Genomic DNA, 23,754 nt, shown 5'->3' with positions numbered 1-23,754 from the left:
TTTTGCCAAAATTAATTCAAAAGTTTAAAGGTTATTATTTTTAAAAAGTTGTGTCCTACTTCAGGTCCCTGTTATGAAATATTAATATAAGCATGCTTATATGTGAAACAATGTTTAAACAAGGTTCAAATTCTACTACTGCACCAATGGCAAGTCCTGCTGTTGCCCTCCTTATTTGCATTTGTGCCCTGAAACTTGGACTTGTTGATGGCAAGAAAATTCCTATGATGCCTTAACTGATTTGCCCCTGTGCCATTCCCATAAATGAAACAATTTTTGTCTTAGAAAACATAATAGAAAGTAAGTTATCTTCATGCCCCTCTTGTGAATGAAAAGTTTGCCTCAATGACCATTCAGATTGTTTTAGTACCCTCATTTTTGTTATTAAAACCAAATGCAATATCTGACATGCACCCCCCCCCAAATTTAAAATTTGACCCCTGTTTTAAGTATAAATATTTGAGTGGGGGGGGGGGGGGATTTTTGTGGAGTTTTGGGGAATTGTGTAACAGGAATTTCCTAATTTTTCTTTTTCTCCACTCATTAATCCTGTTCAAATTACAGGTTTGTATATAAAACTAATAAATCATATAACCAGACACAAATTGACAGGTCATCAACTAAAGACCGTCGATGTGCGACAGACACAAAAATGTCTTCTCATGTTGCACACAACCCGTTCTACAGAGGCAAGAATTCAGTGTAAAAATATTCAAACGACACACGGAGCCAATATCGTGATTGCTTCATATTTTGGAATCGGTATTGATCAATGTTTTATCCACTTATTTCATGCACACAGCCTGGAAGCATAGCGAGTTATTTGTAATTGGTAAAAATAGAGCATTATGGTGCCCACCGTAAAAAGTGCAATAAAACATAATTGTTGAGACTTATTTGTATTGGACTGCTGTATTTCATTCTGAATATACATTACTAGACCGAGTAACTGTTCTTGGTAACAATCACAACACTGTACAGTCAAACCTGCTAAGTGGGCATCTCTTAAAAAATCAACTGCCTTAAGAGGCCACCTTAATATTCTTACAAATCAACTGAGAATATGGTACATGGGATTCATAAGGATTTTTTGCCAGAAAAAATCCAGAAAGTACCAAGGGTAAAATTATGCACCCTTTAATCTTGGCAATTAATGGATATATATAGGCTAGCCTATGTGAAATTGTAATAAAAAAAAAATATATATATATAGATCCTAGTACGGGAACTGCTGTTGAAATTGTGTCAAAATGTATGAAATTCAAGATCAAATTTCAAAAACATTTGAAACCCAGATCGACCTAGTAAGGGCACTATTGATCTGCTCTTTTTTTTGCGGGGGGGGGGGGGGGGGGGGGGGGGGGGGGGGGGGAGGAGAGAGAGAGAGAGGGGTGGAGGAGGAGGAGAGAGAGAGTTTATTACGTACCCTCAAATTATTTTCTGGCAGGAATCCCGAGGAAAGGAAGGGAATATTTGTTGAACAACACATCAGCACATTTTATACTATTACTATTTGGTGTCTAACAAATGGTTATTTCAACACTTTGTTGAGAGAAAGAGAATTCCATTGCTGCCACATAGGCTACTAATACTGATAATGCACTTTCCCCACATGCACTGTTTGGCAGGAGAGAAAAAACATGAGTCGAAAAAACCCATTGATTACACCACAGAGTTAAATCCCAGAATCATTTAGTAAACTGTCTTACTTATAAATATCTGATATGCCTATAATCCAATAAAAATCCAAGCACACTGTCCCGGGGATACAGTCCAGCAGCCTAGACTGCCTCTCCAGGACAGAAAACCAACTGTCTCAATAGATTACTGTTTAATATCGAAATTGTCACATAGAACTGGTTTTACCGACAGCAAATTCATTTCTTGATTTTTAACTTTTATTTACAGTAGCAAGCATAAAACAAACAAGATCTGAAATATTTAAAAAGCCTTTTGTTTATGATACTGTTCAATTCCATACCAGTGATTTATCACACCTGACTGCATGTACTACAGAATTAATTAGTAGTTGTTTGTAGTTTTGATCGAGATGCTAACCTTCACCATATGTGCAAGATGTTACATACATCTTTTGACAGATTCACGTGATCATTATAAATGTCAATAATCGCAAGCTGTGCGCATGCAGTGATATATCATATACAAAATTACAGAAGTCCAATGGTGCAAGGGGTGAATATAATTTTATGTACAGCCACCAATTAATTATCTTGTTTATTCAGCATATCCCCATCAAAAACAGGTACCCCCCCCCCCCCCCCCACACACACACACACACAAACACATAAGTTGGACGAAGTGATGTAGGTATTAGTAAATTTCTTAGTCAAATCTGTAGGACTAGTTATTAAATGAACTGAAAGAGTATCTACAGAATAATATACGAGTACCCATTGGAGAGGATTTATCTTACAAATGGTTGCCAAATGTTACAAACAAAAGCAAGTTAAGATACATTTGGGAATCACAAGCTGTTCTAAGATAAATTGTCTCCAAGGGCACGAGCGTATTATTCTATTTCTTACACATCCTTAAAACATCATTTAAAATATAGTTTAACAAGGAAAAACACTGAACAAAAAGTGTCGGCATTAGGTTGAAGATGTGTAAGTTAATGGTATCACAGACATAAATGACACACTAATATGAAGTTATCCGTTTATGTTTACAAAGGACACTTGGGTCATGACCTCGGAACAGTCTATCACAACTCTCATTTGTTGAAGACAATATTAATCCACAACAAAAAATGTATTTCTGACTTAAACAAGCATAAGTTTAACACTGACATTTTCACTGATTAAAAATCACCTGACACCAATCAGTTCAAAAGACTGGTAATAACTCATAACACCCACTTCCATCTCTATGGGCATGTTCCAAAACACAAGCATCTCAGAAAGCTTTATTCTCAGTCTTCACTCCCATAAAAGTAGACGTAAAAAAAATCAGAAATGGGCAGGTTGACTGATGTATAGGCTAATGGCCCAGCCTTATTCTCAAAAGCCTTCACTCCCATAAAAGCAGAGGTGAAAAATCAGAAATGGACAGGCCGATTCCGTGAATAGGCTAATGGACCAGCCTTATTCTCAAAAGCCTTTACTCCCATAAAAGCAGACGAGAAAAATTAGAAATGGACAGGTTCTTTCAAGAATAGGCTAATGGACCAGCCTTATACATGTACTTGACACCTTTTTCACACCCATAAAAACAGATGTGTAAAATCATAAATGGACTGGCTGATTCATGAATAGGATAATGGACCAGCCTTATACTTGAAGCCTTCTTCACTCCCATAAAAGCAGACGAGAAAAATCAGAAATGGACAGGCTCTTTCATGAATAGGCTAATGGCCCAGCTGTAGCGTCAGTTCGGTGTAGGTAGGTCTCGGCAGTATTCAAGATGGTACAGCAAATACAATTAGAGAGCTCCAGCTATTCTAAACAGCCAGGCCATCTCCCCTGGGAACGCAGATGATTTAACACGTCAGTGTCCATCTTCTCCAATTTGTTTTAATACATTTCCTTAGATCTCGGTCGCAACTATATAATTCCTTGCCACATGGGCTCGTGTATAACAGTGACTGAACGACAGTTGGTAGTGGCTGATCTTGTAAATCGGAGAAAAGAAATTCTGTGATGTATCGTCAACGAGTGTTAAATACAGGGAAATCTTGCCTAGATGGATTGGCAGCCGGTGAAGAGGATAGCTAGCAACATTTTAGGATCAGTGCTTTTAAGCTGTCAGTAAATAAATAGAAATAAACGTTTATGTAGCTTACATTAAATAAGCATGGATTTGGAAAATCAATAGACATTAATTTGGATAATACATATCAATAATAATTTGGCTATTATAAGTACACATGTGCTTAAAAAAAGTTAATTTGGATATACTAAGATTAAGAAATGTTAATTTAGTAAATACTCGTTTATAATAATATAAACATTAATTATACTTTTGCATGACTGTTTTTTAACAAATGCAAGATAATGCACAGTCGATCGAATGACTTCTAATTGTATGGGGTGGGATGTAGCTAAGTGGTAGTAAATTCGTTGATTTTTTTTTTATCTCCAACCAGTGAACCATGACTAGTATAACAAAGGCAGTGGAATGTACCATCCTGTCCTTGCTGCTTACTTAGTAGGAATAGCCTATGTGACAGTAGCAGGTTTCCGATATTTCTCCTCTTGACTATGCATCAAAATAACCATATGCTATGACACCAAATAGCCATAATTTAAAACAATGTACTATGGTGTTATTAAACATTTATTCCTTTCTTATTGTGTGGGATGTCCATAATGACATTTGAAGATGATAAATAGAGAACCAATGAGATGGTTGAAGTCCAATGATGCAACAGCACTCGTGATACCAGAGAGGTGTTAACAGTTGGAGCTCTATTAGCTTAGCATGCAATTCTGTCTCGTGCTGTAGGAGTTAATAAACAGATCCGATCTGTAGAAGCAACACTGTCAAAATAAGCAGCTCAAAATCAATGAAATGTTATACTGGATATGTTTTTGTTTTTTCCGTGTCATCAAATGTACCAATAGGTTGCCAGTTCCAATTTAGTGTCAGCTTTCATGTAGGAAACAAGAATATTTTATGTAGATTAATAGAATCTATCACCATTGTGAGGTATAGATACGGCAATTCCAACCCGTGGGACAACATGTTTTTTGTGAGGGCTGAGGTTTACCGAGGCTCTTACAAAAACATTTTGTCCCGAGGGTTTGAATTACCTTATCTATACCTCACAACAGTGATTGATTCTGTTTCTTGCTCATTTAATTATAGTAACAAAACATTAATTTTGTAAGCTTCTTTATTGTTGAACGATTCATAACCATTTCACCTACAAACAATGAAACTGATTTAATCATACGCTGCAAAAATATAGTCCAACTTATGCAACGACATAAAAATGCAGCAAATTAACAATAAATATAAAGTTGAAAATATTAATTTGTTTAAATATTTTTAAAACAATGATACGTGAAATTGCAAACTGAATTTTGAAAACCATAAGTTATGACGTCAATCGTCGTAAAACATGAGTTATGACGTCATGTGTATGTAGAAATCGTCTAGCCCTCGGGTCAGACAGATTTATCTAGCCCTAGGGCCAGACAGATTTTTCTAGCACCGTGCAAAAGCTGGATAACCCTGTCCAGTGGGCAAGAAATATTTATGTCACTATGCATACCCTTTTTGTCTCGTGTGAAAACCCACCACTACTGTGCCCCAATTCCTTGTTTAGTGAATCCTTCCCATCACCAGTTATTTTAAGCTATCGTGATATATGTTATCAGTACCTACCTTCTATACAAAAGATAAATCCTAATTTTATTGGTTGTTTTATTGGCTGTTTTACTGGTTGTTCCTGGTGATTGTGATAACCTAATAATCCATCATGCAGCCAATTAATATGTCTGAATAAAATTTATGCGTTGATAATGAAAAATCCATGAGTTTATAAAAATTGTGATTCTGTTTCTATTTTATATTGCTCTTTTGGGAAATTTAAATTTGTTTCCTGCATTATTGAAAATGCATATGAGGTGTAATTTTGGTTCTGTATTCAAACAATTAAATAATGAATAATATACAAAAAATACAATGAAATGAGGTGTCTTGATTTTCAGTCTTATGTTTGTTGGCCAATCCCCAAAACATGGTAATAAATGAAAAAACACCAACAAAACCCCCAAACTTTTTTCCATTTATGTTGAACAAAATAATAAAAATGTCCAGATATTTCTAGCAGTTTTATTTTCTCATGCATGACACATTTATAACTATAAGATGGAGGACTGTACACTTATTCATTGGTATACCAAGGATCACCAAATCAGAAGGGAAGGAAGTAACTCTGCATTGTATGCAGTTTAGTTTTAACCAATCATGAAACTTGTACTCGACTAATTGGTCAAATGGTTCAAGCAAGTAATGCTTGCCGAACTCGATTAATCGGAATAGCACTGTGGACTAGTCTACCAAATAACAGCAAGGAATCATTAATATGCATCAACGCAAATACAGGCCATTAGATCTTGGCCATTAAAATGCCAATTGAGCACTGGCTGGCATGGAAAATTACCCAATGGAAATTACTGAATCAAAATTTTAAAAAGTACTAACATTGTTGCAGCAGGATAAATACAAAAAATGCAATTGGGGATTAATCAACTAGAGCGGCCATACTAATGACAACAGGAAAAGCGCACATGAAATCAACACTATGCAGTGACTAGTTGGCAGGCAATTTTGTCCACTCGGAGACGCCGGGATTAACTTTGATCTCTTTGTCAATATTGACGAATACAGATGATGAAGAGAGTATTTCCAGTGGCTTAAACACATAGCTTTATAACAAACATTCAATACTTCCTAATTGAATATCTCATTTCTTGCATATTAACATGAATGTAAGTAAACATTTTCACCGACACATTTCTTTGATTTGTCAGACATATACTATATACTACATTTACATACTATAGTCCATACCATCATTCTATAAACATGTTTTGATAAATAATTTCAGTGTGGTTTGACGTAAGAAGAAGAGCAACAGTGTTTTGGAAAGAGCACAAATAATACTATCTGTGTGTACAAATCAATCGGCTCAGACAGAAATAACTTCCATAGTATGAAAAAAGGTGTTCCCTGTGGGACGGACTATAGATGAAATTCCCTCACAACTGGCAGCAATAATGTTATGACAGGTTGTTATTGGTTTGGACATTTTTGGCTCAACAGACATAACCAAACTAGTTTTCTGAAGCTAAAGTAGCTAGGAATTGAATTCAGTTTGTTTTTTTAGGCTTCCGTTACAATTGTAAGAATGATGAAATCTTAGCTATTTTAGGATTCAATTTCATCATTTTACATTTCTGACCCAAAATATTTGATTCGCAGAAGCACAGAATGGATATTAAGAATGAGAAAACTGGTAGGCCCAAGAAGAGGTGAAATACAAAACTAACACCATTATGCCCTATATTCAAATGAAACCCTATATTCAAACACCAGAGCTATTATATGTATGTTACATAATAGTTGTTGCAACACTTGGTCTTGACAGTGAGAAAAAACAAATTCATTGCCACTACATACTCCTAGCTAATAACTGCAAGAGACCTTCCACAGACAAGCATATTCAGCATATACCATGACCTTTGATATACTAAGAGGTCTACCTTGGGATACTAATCCTATCTCATCTTAGGCAAGCAACTGTATTCAAAGGTTATATCCCACCCACTTGTTATAATTTCTCCTTTATTCTTTTGTTAAGACCTTTACAAAATGAAAAGAGGTGTTTAGTAACATGTCAGCATACTGTTTAACCTTTTAATAATAATAATAATAATAATAATAATAAAAATGTAACAAATGGTTTAGGGATGAATTGCACAGTGTATAGTTATAACTGATTTGCACAGTTCAACTAGTTTAATAAAAACAATAATTCTAAGAGTATTGCTGTTCAAAGCTCCACAAATGTTCAAGGGGATGTAATATATGAATTTAATATTTCTGACAGGGTGGTGATTGGTTTGTACTATTCACTAATAGACCCCAGTTTCCAGGGCCATAACTGTCAAAAATGGAGAACCCCATTAAACTCAAACTTGATCTATAACTCTACATAACAAAGTTAAAGTTTGTTTTGTTTAATGACACCACTAGAGCACATTGATTTATTAATCATCGGCTATTGGATTTCAAACATTTGGTAATTTTGTCTTAGAGAGTAGCAAGGGATCTTTTATATGCACCATCCCACAGCCTTTGATATGCAGGTCGTGGTGCACTGGCTGGAACAAAAAATAGCCAAATGGGCCCACTGACCACACTCTTTACCACTGATAAAGCTATATATATATATATATATATATATATATAAAATTGCAAAAAGTAAAAATAAGTCCAGTAAACCATACTCAAGACTGATAAACAGACAGAGGCAAAATTTATAGTCCCTTCCAGTTAAAACTATAGGGGTTTTAAAAAAACTAATCATTTTTTTTAAAGCAGTATTAAAATTCACTAATACTGTCATACAATTTTAATTCAAATGATCCTTTTATTAAAAGGTAAGACATAAAAGCTTGTATTTCCCAATATCTGATTTATTCTTTTTCAATCTAATGTCAGTTACAGCAATCAGGAGATTTAGATAAAACAGGTGTACTTTGGTGCAATTACGCATTTCACCTGTCACCAAAACAACTCCACCTTGTCATTTGTGTTATATGTGTATGTAAACACAAGATGTCTTTTTTTTTATCAATTACAATTGTTTGATTGACCTATAGGATTTATAGTACTAATATTTTATAAAACAATCCAGAGTTCAACATGAAACTGATCACAGACATATATACAAAAGAATAACATTGTCAAATAAAACGTCAAAAGTGAGGTAACAGCAGTCTATCATATTCATGATGATTAATACTAAGTCCATGTACACAAATAGATTCAATCCCAGAAGGCTTGATATGACAATTAGATAAACATGGAAATGATGGTCTTAAACTGGTTTATATGCATGTACAATAAAACATGTCTAAACCGGCCAAGTTTTATGGTCGTGAATTTTCTAAATTCTAAAACGTGACCCTCTAAACCCCGAATCCAGTCTAAATCAGTTAAATATAAGATTTCACTGTAAATACTTTCACTGATAAAATAATGCCATCATCTTTGACTGAGGTAGATGAAATATTTAATTATATTAGGTATTACGACTTAAGAACTTAACCAATACTTATATTTTGTGTGTTAAATTATATGCATTATTTTACTGCAAAGGTTTTTCATATCTACTTGTACGTTGTGATAATGTACCTTCACATAAATAATTTATCCACATGTATATGTATGTAGATTCAACCCTGATATGAACAGTTAACTGACAATACTACACTGCTGCACATTTTATTATGACTGTATTGCCTAAACAATTACAAGACGACCAAAAACAATCACCATTTGCTTTTTCGCATACACAACAATTTATTCCTAAGTGGTGCATCTTGAAATCTGTTACGGTGTTGAAAATCAATCTTTGAGACACTTTCCAATATGTACTCTAGTCACACTCTGGGTTGTACAACAGTCTTTGTAACCGCATTAGTATTGGCAAAACACATCACACTTTCTATAGTTTTTTCTTCAGTTAAATCAACTGACAGATCCACTTTAACATGACTCGATGAAAAATCGTTATCTAAATGCTAAAATATTATGGCTGGATTTCCAAAAAGAAATGTTCATAGTTTCTGGGAATAACAGGTGCCTACTGTACTAAATATACACTTATTAAACTCTAGTCCAAATAATATTTATGTTGTAAACAACTCTTGGTTACTGCGGTACATGACATCAGGATCTATATATATACTGAACAAAAAAAGAAACTTCCGATTTGTATATATAGTATTTGTTGTGTTAAAGAATTCATTGTGTAATGAAATTATATAGGTAGTATTAGCCTTGAGCTGTATTATTAGGATTCATGAATTTTATCGATTATTTTTGCACTGTTAATCGTCGACAACGTGAAATTCAATTTGCACGTGCATGCATGGTTCGACATGTCCCGTGTAGTATTCGGTCAATTTGTTTTACTTGTCTTACTGACATTGTTATCAAGTGAACGAAAACGCTTCAAAATTTGTAAAACAATTAACGTTTTTTACATTGTAGCATTTTTAATATGTCAAGAATACCCAATAATTTATGCGAACGGGTGATTGGCATGCTTGATGCTAGCATGTCGACAGAAGACGTTGCAAGGCATGTTGGGAGTTCTAGTCGAGCGATACGAAATGTTCGCGTAAGATTTCGAACGACAGGAAGCACCAACGACTTGCCACGTCGTGGACGTCTGCGTGTTACAACGCGTGGTCAAGACCGCTATATCATGAACACGCATTTGCGCAATCAATTCCAAACTGCCACTGCTACTGCTGCTAACACACCTGGGCTTCATAATAACCGAATTAGTGGGCAAACTGTTCGTAATCGTCTGCGGGAAAACGGTTTACATGCACGACGTCCTCACGTCGGATGCGTTTTAACGCAACGTCATCGTCTAAATCGTCTTAATTGGGCACATGTACACACTCGGATACGGCGACACTGGAATACCGTTCTTTTTTTGGATGAATCCAGATTTTCTTTACAACATGGTGATGGCAGGGTGCGCGTCTACCGTAGGAGAAATGAACGCTATGCTGACTGGTGTGTTCTTGATCGAGATCGTTTCGGGGATGGGGGTTGTGTCATGGTCTGGGCAGCCATTGCCCATGGTTATCGTTCACCACTAGTCGTCATTGATGGCAATTTAAATGCTCAACGTTACCGCGATGACATTCTCGCTCATCACGTCATTCCTTTGTTCCATAACAACGCCAACATCTCGATTTTTCAGCATGATAATGCCACCTCTCATACAGCTAGAGACACTGTAAATTAGGACAAATAACATTGATTTCATTGACGACTGGCCCGCTAAAAGTCCTGATCTCAACCCCATCGAGCATGTCTGGGATAGTCTGGACAGACGATTGAGGTGTTGTTCCAACCCACCCGCTAACGTCAACGAAGTTCGTCAAGCGCTCATTCAGGAATGGAACAATATTCCACAGGCAGAAATGAACACTTTAGTCAATTCTATGCACCTGTGATGCACTGTCGTGGTCAATTCAAGAGGTGGTCATACCCATTATTAAGTTTGTTTTTTTTTTTAACCCCTACCACACTTGGTCAAAATTTCTCCCAGTTTCTGTAAACCTATGGCCATGATTTTTGCACCAAACGATGCATCATGGAACACTCTTTAAACGCATATATAACAATTATTCCCCCGGTTTGTTTTCATCAAGTTATGTTCAAGCAAAGTTAGCGGAAGTTTCTTATTTTGTTCAGTACATATATATATAAAAGACTGGCTTAATTTACAAAAGGTATTCTTAAACAGTTGTGTGTATTTAACATTTGCGATAAACACAGATGTTAAACTACACACACACACATCCTGTTTTGACCCCATTCAATGACTTATAATGCATCTAAAATAAATGCACTATGATCGCCTTTCATAACTCTTACTCAACAGGTATTGATTTGAATAATGACATCAAAAACACACTAAATAGATCACTGCAAAAATAAAAGTACTAACCTTTTAATTTTGCCCTAACTTTGTTTGCATTCTTTTTGATTTCAGACATTAGTTCTTCTAATTCTTCTTTCATTTCTGAAACAAAAAGACAAATAATTATAGTAGGAGTATTGAATTTGTTTTTTTATCTGCTCCAAAAATGTCAACAAAGATGCCATAGGCAACTTTACCCCGCTATGTACGTTAACATAATTAATATAGAAATTAAATATTCTACATTTAACCTGCTGTTATTAGTATATTGCATAATCAACATAAACTTAGGATTTCAAAAAGGAACTTGATAATCCCAATCTGTAAATACTGTTAAATTGCAATATGTTGAGGATAGGATTGGTTTAATATCGTGAAATTTTTAAACAAATGAAGTGCATACTTCCATCAAACTCAGTTTTGCACTATTATTGGCAATGCTTACAGCCGAAAAAAACTTGGGATTTCCTAACTAAAATAAGTCACAAAAACTATGTGCCCATCTGAAGTTACAGATTTGACCTCAAAGATCAGTTATTTGATTTGTCCTGCAACTATCAAAAATAGTAGGGGACTAACAACCATTTAGTAATAAAATATTTGTAGCCACCTGCAACAGCTTTCATTTTCTACATTTTATTTTGCATCCAATATTAATTTGATCACAACACTGTATTGAACATATATAAATATGTTCGAATTGGGTGGAATTTTGACAATACTTACTGTCATCCGTCTGAGGTGCTGACAATATTGCACTGTGTTTTTTCTTAACCTCATCTACATTTGAAGATATTTTGTCTATCATCCCCCGAATTTCTTCAACCTGAAAATGAAGATATTCAAATAATTAAATTTTAATATATCAGATTATCTGAGAAATTCACAAGATGTCCATACCAAGAATTTAGAGCTTTGTAAATTGAAATTCTTCACAACATGAATGGGGTGGCAACAAAATAATTTGCATTAACTATTTTGCTTAGCATAACTGGTTTTTGTATTTTAAACAAACAATGTTAATCTTCGCCAGAAATAAGGCAAAAAAATTTTTTATTTAACAATACACACAACACATTTTATTTACGGTTATATGGCGTCAGACATATGGTTAAGGACTGGAACGAGACATAGCCCAATGGGCCCACTGACGAGGATCGATCCCAAACCGACCGTGCATCAAGCAAGCACTGTACTACTGGGCTACGTCCCGGCTCTCGCCAGAAAGAATACATGCAGTCTTCAAGCCTTCTTGTGTAGTATGACGGCACGTGGCTTGCAGTTATTTTAATTATGTTATGCACACGAAAAAGCAGGTTGCTATTAGTATGATGTCACAACAAGGCTCAGTCCATGACATCATTCCACAAAACAATTAACTTTCAACTGGCATAATGAAATGATAAGAACATAAATACCGTTAAACTTAAATATTAGCTAACAAGTGACTAGTTGCTATTAGTTTGTAATTTTAATTTAACCATATGCTTGTAGAAACAGTAAGCAGTAAACCAGTTTTATTGTGTGGTGCTGACCCTTTTAGAGAACCTCAACTTCTAAGGTTTAAATAAAATAAAGTAAATATAATTAATAGTAATGAATGTATTTTTATAAGCCCATTTCTAAATAAAAGCAATAAAGTATTATAAAATCAGTACTGTATCATGTATAGTATAGTACAATAAAACATACTTGTATAATATTCATTTCCCCTTTTCAAACTGCCCCATAAATTTTACCTTCCCATTCTTCCTTCTTCAGTTACTGATGTTAGAAGTTGCACCCAGGACGAACAGGCCTAACATTAAATTAATATACCAGGCACATAAATAAAATGACAAGGACAAGGACAAAAAACAAAACAATGCCAGGAGTTTCAATTTTATGAATGAGATTCTGGTTTTTAAAATCTAATTCAGTAGCAAAGAAAAAATAAATGGAAATAATAAAAATAGATAAATATGTTTGACAAAATAATTATTGGGGCAATATTCCTATTGGGAAACAAGGGACATTAAATTTAGAAATTCTGGTTAATAATTCAATATTATTTTCTCCAACATAATGATAGATGAGATCTCCCACATCTCCTGGGATTTTCAAGAGCAGAATTTGTCTGTATATAAAGCAAACTGAATCACTTTCCTTCAGACAGTCATACATGGCTTTTATCACTTTCAGTCTTATCTAATACAAACATGTATTTATAAACTATACATACAGCACCATTCTGATTTCAATTTTGTTTTACATACTGTGTATAAGCAAAATAATGGAGGGGGTTCTATTTCAAGATTAATATGTAACACCTGTTTTTATAACAGTTGCTTACTTTAAGGAAAAGACTGGAAATGTGTGATATTCATTTTCTTTCTAAAGAAAATTTATAACATCATGCTTCTATCAATATTTGTAAACTTACATTTAAAAACTGTGGTCTGCTATACAAACTTTAATAAGGCAGATGTACAAGTAAACTAATATTACATTTAGTAACTTGTGAACAATATTTTCATTAATTTTTTTGTATTGAGAATTTTTGCTTGTAACGTGTATATCCCATTAAGGTTCAAGCATGCTGCTCTGGGCACATATAGTGTGTAAGACGGTGGTTCTGTTAGGTGGGAGAACAGCTGTTGCTCCTGTTCCATGATTTTGGAGGAGGGATGGACGTGAGGGATGCATTGAGCTAACAATTATGGCTATTGTTTGTAAAATATAGTCAATTCTGTTATCCAGTCTTAGTTATCTCGTAAGTACATGATATTTTGAAGTCAAGAAATGGTTGCATGCTTAATTTTCACTAAAAACTATCATGTTATCTCAGCCCCTTCAACATCGAAATTTTACTCAATATATATTTTATCTTCTGAGAATTTAAGATGTCATTCGTCAAATAGCCAAATGCAAATTAAGTTGAACTTAGCAAATACATGTACATATATAGTTGATTACTAATTCACCAAAAACTAATTTAAAAATCAAGTATTGTTTGTAGATCTACCATCGTTTTGACTAACTCAATGTTTATTTTGCTTACACATTTTTGCATACATTCATAATTCATTTGGACCATCTGAAAATATTTTGTATCTAGTTGGCATATTTGCCAATCATAGCACTTGATCCTTTTTCGTAACCTCCCAGGATAAATATATCAACTGACCGAGATATACAGATATAAAGAATCTGCATTTTCTTATATTTTGTTTGACTAAATGAATGAAGCATTTGGCAAACAGTCCACTTTTAATACTGCATTTCTGTATGAAGATATTTTGAGGCAGGCAAGGTGCCACTTTCCCAATGTTAAAGGTAGGATCAACTCAAACAAGAGCCTTGTGTGTTGGAAAGATGCATACCCGGACCACCAACACATACTGACACTTTAGCAAACGAAAAAACGCGTAATTTTAGAGTGAATAAAAAAACATGATTATTCCGGCTAACTGGGGACAGCCATTTTGTTTTGTTTTTGTGACGTCCGGTGGGATAGCTTGGGGCAAAGTGACGTCAGCTCCTGACCATCTCCTGTATGTACAGCGTAAACAAAAGCAGTAATTTTCGACAAGGCGCTTCTCTTTGATCAACCTGACTTGTAAAACAGCATAAATGACGTAATAATATAATAAACTATTTTACTAAATATATTTCAAGTTGCATTAACGAAACAAAATGGGGTTATAGTATTTTTCTCTGTTAAATAATCCAAAGGAAAAATGTACACTATTGATGCTACGTTGGAGCAAAAACGACAACCCACGATACCCAAGTGATAATTTTCTTTTCTTTGGGACTACGTAATTGGTCAGTTCTGTGGTTTTAGATGGAAAAGTCTACGTAATCAATAGTTTTACAGAACTATTTACAGTAATAAACCATGTCCATTACAATTTTAGGGGCGACGGGTAATATTCCACAATACCGGTATGTATTTTTGTGTCTAGACAGCGTCAATTAATTGGCTCGTCTGGATACCAGGAATCACAGGTAGAAGCAACTAACAGCATAGACCAATTAACTAAGAAAACACTCCATGTATCATTTCAGTATGTAGGTTAATGCATGGGCAAAACATTGTTAATTGTTTCGACTTGTTGTGTAACCACTTTGACTGGCATTTTATTTTGTATTGAAAAATAATATATATAGTGCTGGATATACTTATTGCTGGCTTACTGGGATGTGTATTATTACAGAACATTGCAATGTATGACTATTTATCACCCCACAAAAAAACAGGTAGATTGTGTTTCTCTAGTTCTAAGGCTCATTCCTGACGTTACACGTTAAGTATTACATAATCACCAGCTTGTCAGAGGGCGTACTCACTGAGATAGTACAAAATGGCTACGCCTGTTATATATAATAGCCGTCACATTTAACCGTTTTAGTTATTAACTATACGATTATATGTGTTGATATTAAGCAATAATGTGCATTATATATTGTTGAATATGCATACCAGGCCAAATGCCTTAACTCTTCTCTCCTTTAATAGGCACTGTAGTTTTATTGGTAAACACCTCAGCTATCTGGGCTGCCTGTCTATGACATAAGTTAGTAGTTAACACAGTGTCACTGTAATGTCCTTACATCTCCCCACCAAGCTGTAAACTCACAATGAGCTCAATCCAATAGTGGCCACTAACTACCAACTTTAATGCTAATGACATAACCAGTGTCAACCACTATATGGCTGGTCTTTTTAAAAAAATTTAATAATAATAATTAAAAAATCATGCTGATAGTGCAAATTCAGCATCTATAACAGAGTGAAAGCTGATGACTCAATTAACCCTAACGGCACCAGGGCAAGTTTCACTCAACCTTGTATTTATGCCTAGTAATTATACATTCATGTACATGTGATGATATTAAATATGTTATTTATTAACAGTATACTATGTCATTAGCCTTCTGGTGTGAATATATAGCAGTGTAGTACACTAGTTACAATATCACCAGTGTTGTACAGAAGTTGTCAATTTCACATTATACAAGATTTCTCGACAAACTGGCTTCGATTTTGAAGGTTGTTTTCTTTACATAAGATGTGCAATGAAAACACACATACGCACGCAAGCACGCACACAGGCATACACACACAGAGTTATTTGCCTGTCCAAAGTGAGACAAATATTTGGAAGGAAGGAAAGAAAGAAGTGTTTTATTTAACGACGCACTCAACACATTTTATTTACGGTTATATGGCGTCAGACATATGGTTAAGGACCACACAGATTTTTTTAGAGGAAACCCGCTGTCGCCACATAGGCTACTCTTTTATGACAGGCAGCAAGGGATCTTTTATTTGCGCTTCCCACAGGCAGGATAGCACAAACCATGGCCTTTGTTGAACCAGTTATGGATCACTGGTCGGTGCAAGTGGTTTACACCTACCCATTGAGCCTTGCGGAGCACTCACTCAGGGTTTGGAGTCGGTATCTGGATTAAAAATCCCATGCCTCGACTGGGATCCGAACCCAGTACCTACCAGCCTGTAGACCGATGGCCTGCCACGACGCCACCGAGGCCGGTGGAAGGCAGGAAGGAAATTTTTTATTTAACGACGCACTCAACACATTTTATTTACGGTTATATGGCGTCGGACATATGGTTAAGGACCACACAGATATTGAGGGAGGAAACCCGCTGTCGCCACTTCATGGGCTCCTCTTTTCAATTAGTAGCAAGGGATCTTTTATATGCACCATCCCATACAGGATAGCACATACCACAGCCTTTGATGTACCAGTCATGGTGCACTGGCTGGAGCGAAAAATAGCCCAATGGGCCCATTGACGGGGATCAATCCCAAACCAACCGCGCATCAAGCGAGCGCTTTACCACTGGGCTACGTCTTGCCCTGAGACAAATATTAGATTGACAAATCAATTATTATTAGGTGTGTTACTCAAGATTTGTATTGCCACTCTTACAAACTATTTTGGAAAGTATTGATAATGGGTTAAACAGGCCATAGGATTTAAAATTTCACTGGAAACACCTTTTTGGTTCCATGCCTTGTGATCATGGGAGCCTATCAGGAACAGTTTTAAAGAAAATAATTATATATACATTATTTTCTTTCAATATAATAATCACAGGAAACAAAATTTTGGTTCCATGATTTTACCGACATAGTACCAAAAACAATCGTTTCCATGAAATCTGAGGTCTTGGTTAAACTTGTTTGTCATATCATTCCATCTTAATCCAAAATGCTTACCTATTTAAAATGCTTTAAATTTTTTAATTTTTTTTTACAAATATTACATTTTTTTTAGGAAATAAAAGTACCACATTCCTTTTCTTTAAATATAATTTTAAAGCAATTTATGGACTTTAATTATATAACCTCACTATTAGGAAATTTAGCCAGTTTCATAAAAATTATATCAAATAAAAACAACCATAGTATTCTTTATATATTTATGTAGAGTTATTATTATTTTATTTTAAGTGGTTGTCAAATCACAATCATGTTCATAAAACTTTTAGAGTACAGTAATTTATAGTCATTCTGATTTCCTAAATAGAAAAGGACCTTTATTTACAAACACTGACATTATTTTTAGGAAATAATTTATTAAATTTATAAATCTAGTGTAATCAGAATTCTGGTTGTTTTTTTAACCACAAAACCCATTGTTGAGTTAAGTATTTGCAAAACTGGCAGAACCTAATATCAAAATTAGTAACCATTTTCTTACAGTTTAGAAGTTACTGAACTGGCACACACATATTTTGATACTAAACAATCACATGAGATTTCATGCCATGAATTTTTTAAATCCATATTATAAACCTTCAGAGATTAATCTTCTTTGGCATGCCAGGAAGATGTCTACAGCACTTCCGGGTGCTGTAGCGCATCATTTGAGACCTGCTGATCTAGCAAAAACAAAACTCCTCATTAATTTTATAATGCTATAAATCTCTGTGGCTTTTAGTATGACACTGAATCTGAGTAATTATTACAGCCTGCCACATGGAAGCAACAGATGTAAGCACTTTGTGAGCACAACAACAATAAAATGTGACCAGCTCCAAGCCAGTCAATATCTGATGACAAACAGTAGTAATTGTTAGCTATGAGCAACAGCATCTGATTTGTCATTCATATGGAAATTCACTAATTGGAAGACAATTTCCATACATTTGGTAACTAGCTGGTTAAACAAACCATCTTACTGTCATTATTTAATATTAATTCACGACTGGTATGCAAAATAAATGGTAATCTTGTATCAACAGAAGCAAGTGAACACAGCACAGCCAAATCAATTTAGTCTTCTGCTAAATTATACAGAACTTTAAATATGTAGAAGTCATTTTTATCAAAAGGGACAAATAATAGTAAAGACAGTATTTAAAAGGGTGATTTTTTTTTTTTTTTTTTTTTTTTTTTTTCTTGACACTAACACCAAAATGTCTGAATTGCCTGTCAAATATAAAAGGCACTGAAATTAGTTATTAGACAGCGTAAAATATGTTCAGCTATTACACATTTTTTCACCATTAAATTACACACAACTATCCCTTTAAATCATCTATTTTTGGCAAATCCAATGCATTTCTGATGTTTGCAGCAACTTCTAATGCATAGTATGTGAAAAAGAATAGATATGTACCTTGGATAGATATAGTATGAAACCCCTTTAAACCAGATCCATAACCAAACATTGTCCATGTTCCTGTTAATTAAAGGGGTCTACTCTGAGTTTTCAGCCCCAGCAAGAATTCTTTTTGTTCCCCCAAACAAACACACATACTGTATTTTCCTGGGTTTAAAAAAACAAAAACAAACAAACAAACAAAACAAACCACTATCTTACCTCAACATGTTAAATATAAAACATTATACGGATAAACACATTTGGAATGACCTTTGTTTGATTTATTTACAATTTCACTTGGTTACTGGAAGAAATAATAAATTCATAAATATATTTAAAATTATTTTGGACAAAAATGGATACTATAATGCTGCAAAATGTTACGATGTCCAAAAACATTAGTAAAAGAGATATTCAAATTCAAAGCAAGAAAATTTTAATAAATCATAATTTTAATAGTGTAAAAATATTTTATTTGCTGAAAACCTTTTAAAATGGGTACTATCTCAGGAGTGTCCTTTTAAACACTATTTAACAATAAATTTAACCCATCTAGATTGAAAATTGCTATAAATTCAACATCACATGAATAATCATGTCCCAGTATTTATTTAAAGGAGACCGGACACCAAAAGACATGTAGTGTGTAATGGATTAAGTTAGCGTCAAAGACCGCATTACTCTAACGCCCGGCTCGCTGCTAGGCACCGGTCAGCTGCGCCTCTTAGGTTTGGGGTAAAAACAGAAGTGGGCGGGATTATGCATAGATCTGAATGAAAGCGAGGCAATACGTCATCGGTGAGAGTTACCAAGCAATACCGGTATACGTGTTGATTCTTTGGTTGTGCCTTTTAGTCGTCTTTTCTTCTTTTGTTTTGTGTCCAGGTTTATCGGAAATTTAATTTACAAGATAATTATTGTTATTATATACTGTCGACGTAATTATATGATGGTTAACTGCGCAGTGTTTAACTGCAACAGTAACAGCAATGCATCCGAAGACACGGCCAACATAATGGTTTCGATTTCCAAAAAAACACGAAAGTTGTTTTAAAACATGGACGCATTATTGTCGTCGAACGGGCTTTACACCAATTAAATACAGCAGGTTATGGTACATTTACAATGTGAAAATTAAAACAAGTATGTACTTAAGATATACATTAAATAAAGGTATTGCAATTTGTTCACATACGAATATTTAAACATCACATTTATGTACCTATAATTATCAAATTAATTTTCACCGACAGCCCATAACGACTCCATACTAACGTCTCTTGATCTAGTTGGTTTGTTAACCTTATAACAAAACACTTTTAAAACGTGAATTATTACGTTAGTTAACAATGTTTATTGTCAGTTCAGTATATTGTCATTAAAATTAAAATGCTAACACTTTGGCAGGAACAACATATGTACTGTGGCCAGAAGGAATGATGGTTAATTAGTTTTAAAGCTAATGTCGATTATTAAAGCATAATAAAATTGTACTTTTCAATGCTTTCTGTATGTCATATTAAAAATACTCTACACCAAATAATTATTTTAATACCTACCCTGGGTTTCTGCCAGAGGGTGCGGATGGTAAACTTACATGTATGTACTAAATAATCTCAGAAATTAATGTGTATATATATATATATATATATATATATATAATGTTTTATTTTTTTCGATAGATTATAGTAACATAATTGCTGTTTAAAATTTATAAAAGTGCATGAAATAAAATGTTCAATGAAAAAAACATTTCAAACCTATAACCACCCAATATACTCCTTTGAATATATTTTAGTTTTTACAGGCCCGCGGGAACGACTTGGGGGGGGGGGGGCGCACTGACGGACCGGGTATAAACTCTACATCAGATTTTGGTTACAATGGCAAAACTTAATGTGATAAAGAAAAGCTCACAAAATAATATAATTAATCACTTTTGGCATCTAGCAATTTAAACCAAAATTAACAATAGTTACCACATAGAATAAGCATCATATATTATTTTGTTTTACCTGTAATATATTTTACCTGTAATATATTTTCATCAGGACTTCCTTCTTCCTCCATGAATGATTAAAGAAAATAACACTGGATATATTGTAATTATTTTTATTTTATTGCAATATATACTCTTCAAAAGAAGAAACGCAAAACCACATTGTCGTAACATTTGGAGAATTGATTTAATTATTGAATGGTGAGTCCGATAATTACCAAATGTTGCAGGATTGTTCACAATTCACTCTAGTCCATTGTGAGTAAGTGATAGGACACACCACCAAGGTCAAGGTCATCTGGAGTCAATACCGGGTGTGGCCTCCGCGTGTGTTGACAACTGCCTGGCACCGCCTGCCCATTGAAGCAACCAGAGTACGGATGACGTCCCGGGGGATGGTGGCCCACTCGGCCTGCAAGGCTGCTGCCAGCTTGGGCAGGGTCTGGGGCTGTGATTGTCGCTGTCGGAGGCGTCGGTCCAACTCGTCCCATAGATTCTCAATTGGGTTCAAATCCGATGATATCGATGGCCAAGGAAGGACATTAATGTTGTTGTTCTGTAGGAAAGCCGTTGTGAGACGTGCTGTGTGAGGCCTGGCGTTGTCATGTTGGAACACTGCGTTGGTGTTGGCCATAACTGGAACGATGTGTGGCTGGAGGATCTGGTCAATGTAGCCCTGTGCATTCAGGTTGCCCTGCACGTGGACCAGGTCAGTTCTGCCAGTGTGTGAGATGGCTGCCCACACCATGACACTACCCCCGCCGAATCTGTCCACTTCCTGCACGCAGTTTGCCGCATAACGTTCACCACGACGCCTATACACGCGACATCTTCCATCATGACGTCGGAGCAGAAATCGGGACTCGTCACTGAACCACACCTGTCTCCATCGCAGTTGAGGCCATTGTCGATGAATCTGGCACCACTGCAGTCGGAGTCGACGGTGTTGTGGTGTTAAGATGACACCTCGAACTGGACGTCTGGCACGAATTCCTACCTCACGTAGGTGGTTCCGTACGGTCTGGTCGGATATCCTGCGCAAACCTGGTATTGCTGCGGCTGTGGAGGTGGCAGTAGTCAATCGTTCCCGAAGGTGGCGTACCCGGATGTAGCGGTCCTGCCCGGGGGTAGTGACCCGTGGTCGACCGGATCTAGGGAGGTCACGTGTTGATCCATGTTGCTGGTAACGGCCCCACAGTCTGGAGATGGTGCTTGGGGACACATGGAATGCCCTGGCAACGGCCGTTCTGGATTCGCCTGCGTCTAGTCGGCCGATGGCATTGTTTCTCTGCGGTTCACTGAGACGTGGCATGTCCTGGATTGTCAACTGTCGGCCAGATACAGAGGCCAGGCAAGCGAACACCCTGCACTTTTATACTGTCGGTGTTCATGTTGCACGTGCAGACAACGCACGTGCAGTGGTGACATGGTTTGCACGTGGCTGCGTTTTTGCGAATATTCACATTTTGGAACTTTATTGTACAGTAGCTGTGTTTTATCGAATGTAACCGTGGGAATGTGTTTGGGACATGCAATGACCTTATATTCACAAAGCATGAACCGGTAGGAAACATAAAATCGGAGTTATAACCCATTTGTACCCTTTTGCGTTTCTTTTTTTGAAGAGTATATAACAAATGTGTTTTATGTCAGTATGTGGAGCAAATTACAAGAAACAGTTGGTTTGAAATCATGATTACAAAATCCTAAAGATAATCCGAACTGGTTCCTAACCTCACCCTCTACATAGTATCTACATTTGTATAGGCCTGTAGGAACGATATTTGAAGTGGGGGGAGGGGGGAGGGGGAATACAGTCTCTAGTGAGGGATACAAACTAGATTTTTATCTTTATATCATCTTTATTTATATGCAAAGTAGTGAAAACTTAAAACATACATTTTCATCCTAGAGTGTGTGGTGGAGAACAAGCCCCTATATATAGGCCCGCCCCTCCCCAGTTCCTACGGATCTGTTGTATTTTATATTAATAAATGCAAAGACTACATAATAATATTGTCGATAAGACATATTAGTTGTAAAGTGATTGTCAGTATGTGGCAACAGTATAATATTTCCCAACATTTCTGTGTTTCTGTACCCGGCTGTGGACAGACTGGTAACATATTTTCTTAATAATTAAAAATACACGGTTTAACCAAACACATTAAAACTTGGAGGGTAACTAGTTAAGAGAACAAAGTTTTTTGTTAAATTATTATATCTTGCTTTGGTGAGGAGGGGACGCTTTTTGCAAATTTGCGAAATCGGCCTCTGGAATATCCACTGACGTGTCATATTTACATCTATGCTGAACAAGATTTATGATGAAATATTATTACATTTTGTGTGCTTTTCTTCTAATTAGATCCATTTGCTTCAGTTTACATTAAAAATGTCATAAACAATTATGTTTAAAAAAATGCTTGTATGCTAGTCTATGACCGTGTGGCTTCCTTGTCTTCGTCGGCAGTTGATTCATCCGAATTTTCGTCTAAGACAACATTTCCAGGATTAGGGACAAAGTCTCTGATAAGTGGTTCAAACTGATATGGTTTGATGCCATTAGCACAAGCTGGACACAATTCTTCGTCACTCGAATCGCTAAGTTCGTCCATGCTGCTTGGTAGTTTCTTCAGTTTTCCTCTCATCGATGACGTCACGGGTCTAGCTCATCAACTGTCGACAGTTTCCGGCAAACATCAGAAATTGGCGAAAAAAAAACCCCAACCAAGACTGGCACGCTTAACTTAGTCAATAAGGGAAGCGCGGTAGTTGCGTGTTGTGGTTTATGACGGCAAACAATTCATTACGCCGTATATATGGTTTGGTGTCCGGTCTCCTTTAACCCTTATCCTGCCGTTGACGTGTATACACGTCAAGCGTCATCACAATGACGTCACTTTGCATTGTTTTCATTTAAAAATCGT

At 35.7% G+C, this 23,754-nt stretch overlaps 1 protein-coding gene across 2 annotated transcripts in view; it reads right to left on the bottom strand.

Moving 5' to 3' along the window:
- LOC121367797 (syntaxin) overlaps nucleotides 1–23,754 on the bottom strand; it is a 99,057-nt gene that overhangs the window by 44,561 nt on the left and 30,742 nt on the right. For both annotated transcript variants that reach the window (XM_041492171.1, XM_041492170.1), the window contains exons 3-4: nucleotides 11,930–12,029; nucleotides 11,231–11,305 (exon numbers count right to left, since the gene is read on the bottom strand). In XM_041492171.1, the coding sequence (XP_041348105.1) occupies nucleotides 11,231–11,305; nucleotides 11,930–12,029 (175 nt within the window). The remainder of the gene's footprint in view (nucleotides 1–11,230; nucleotides 11,306–11,929; nucleotides 12,030–23,754) is intronic.

This window comes from Gigantopelta aegis, chromosome 3, assembly GCF_016097555.1.
Source record: "Gigantopelta aegis isolate Gae_Host chromosome 3, Gae_host_genome, whole genome shotgun sequence".
In the NCBI taxonomy this organism is placed as follows: Eukaryota; Metazoa; Mollusca; class Gastropoda; order Neomphalida; family Peltospiridae; genus Gigantopelta; species Gigantopelta aegis.
This window is presented reverse-complemented; position numbering and strand designations above follow the sequence as displayed.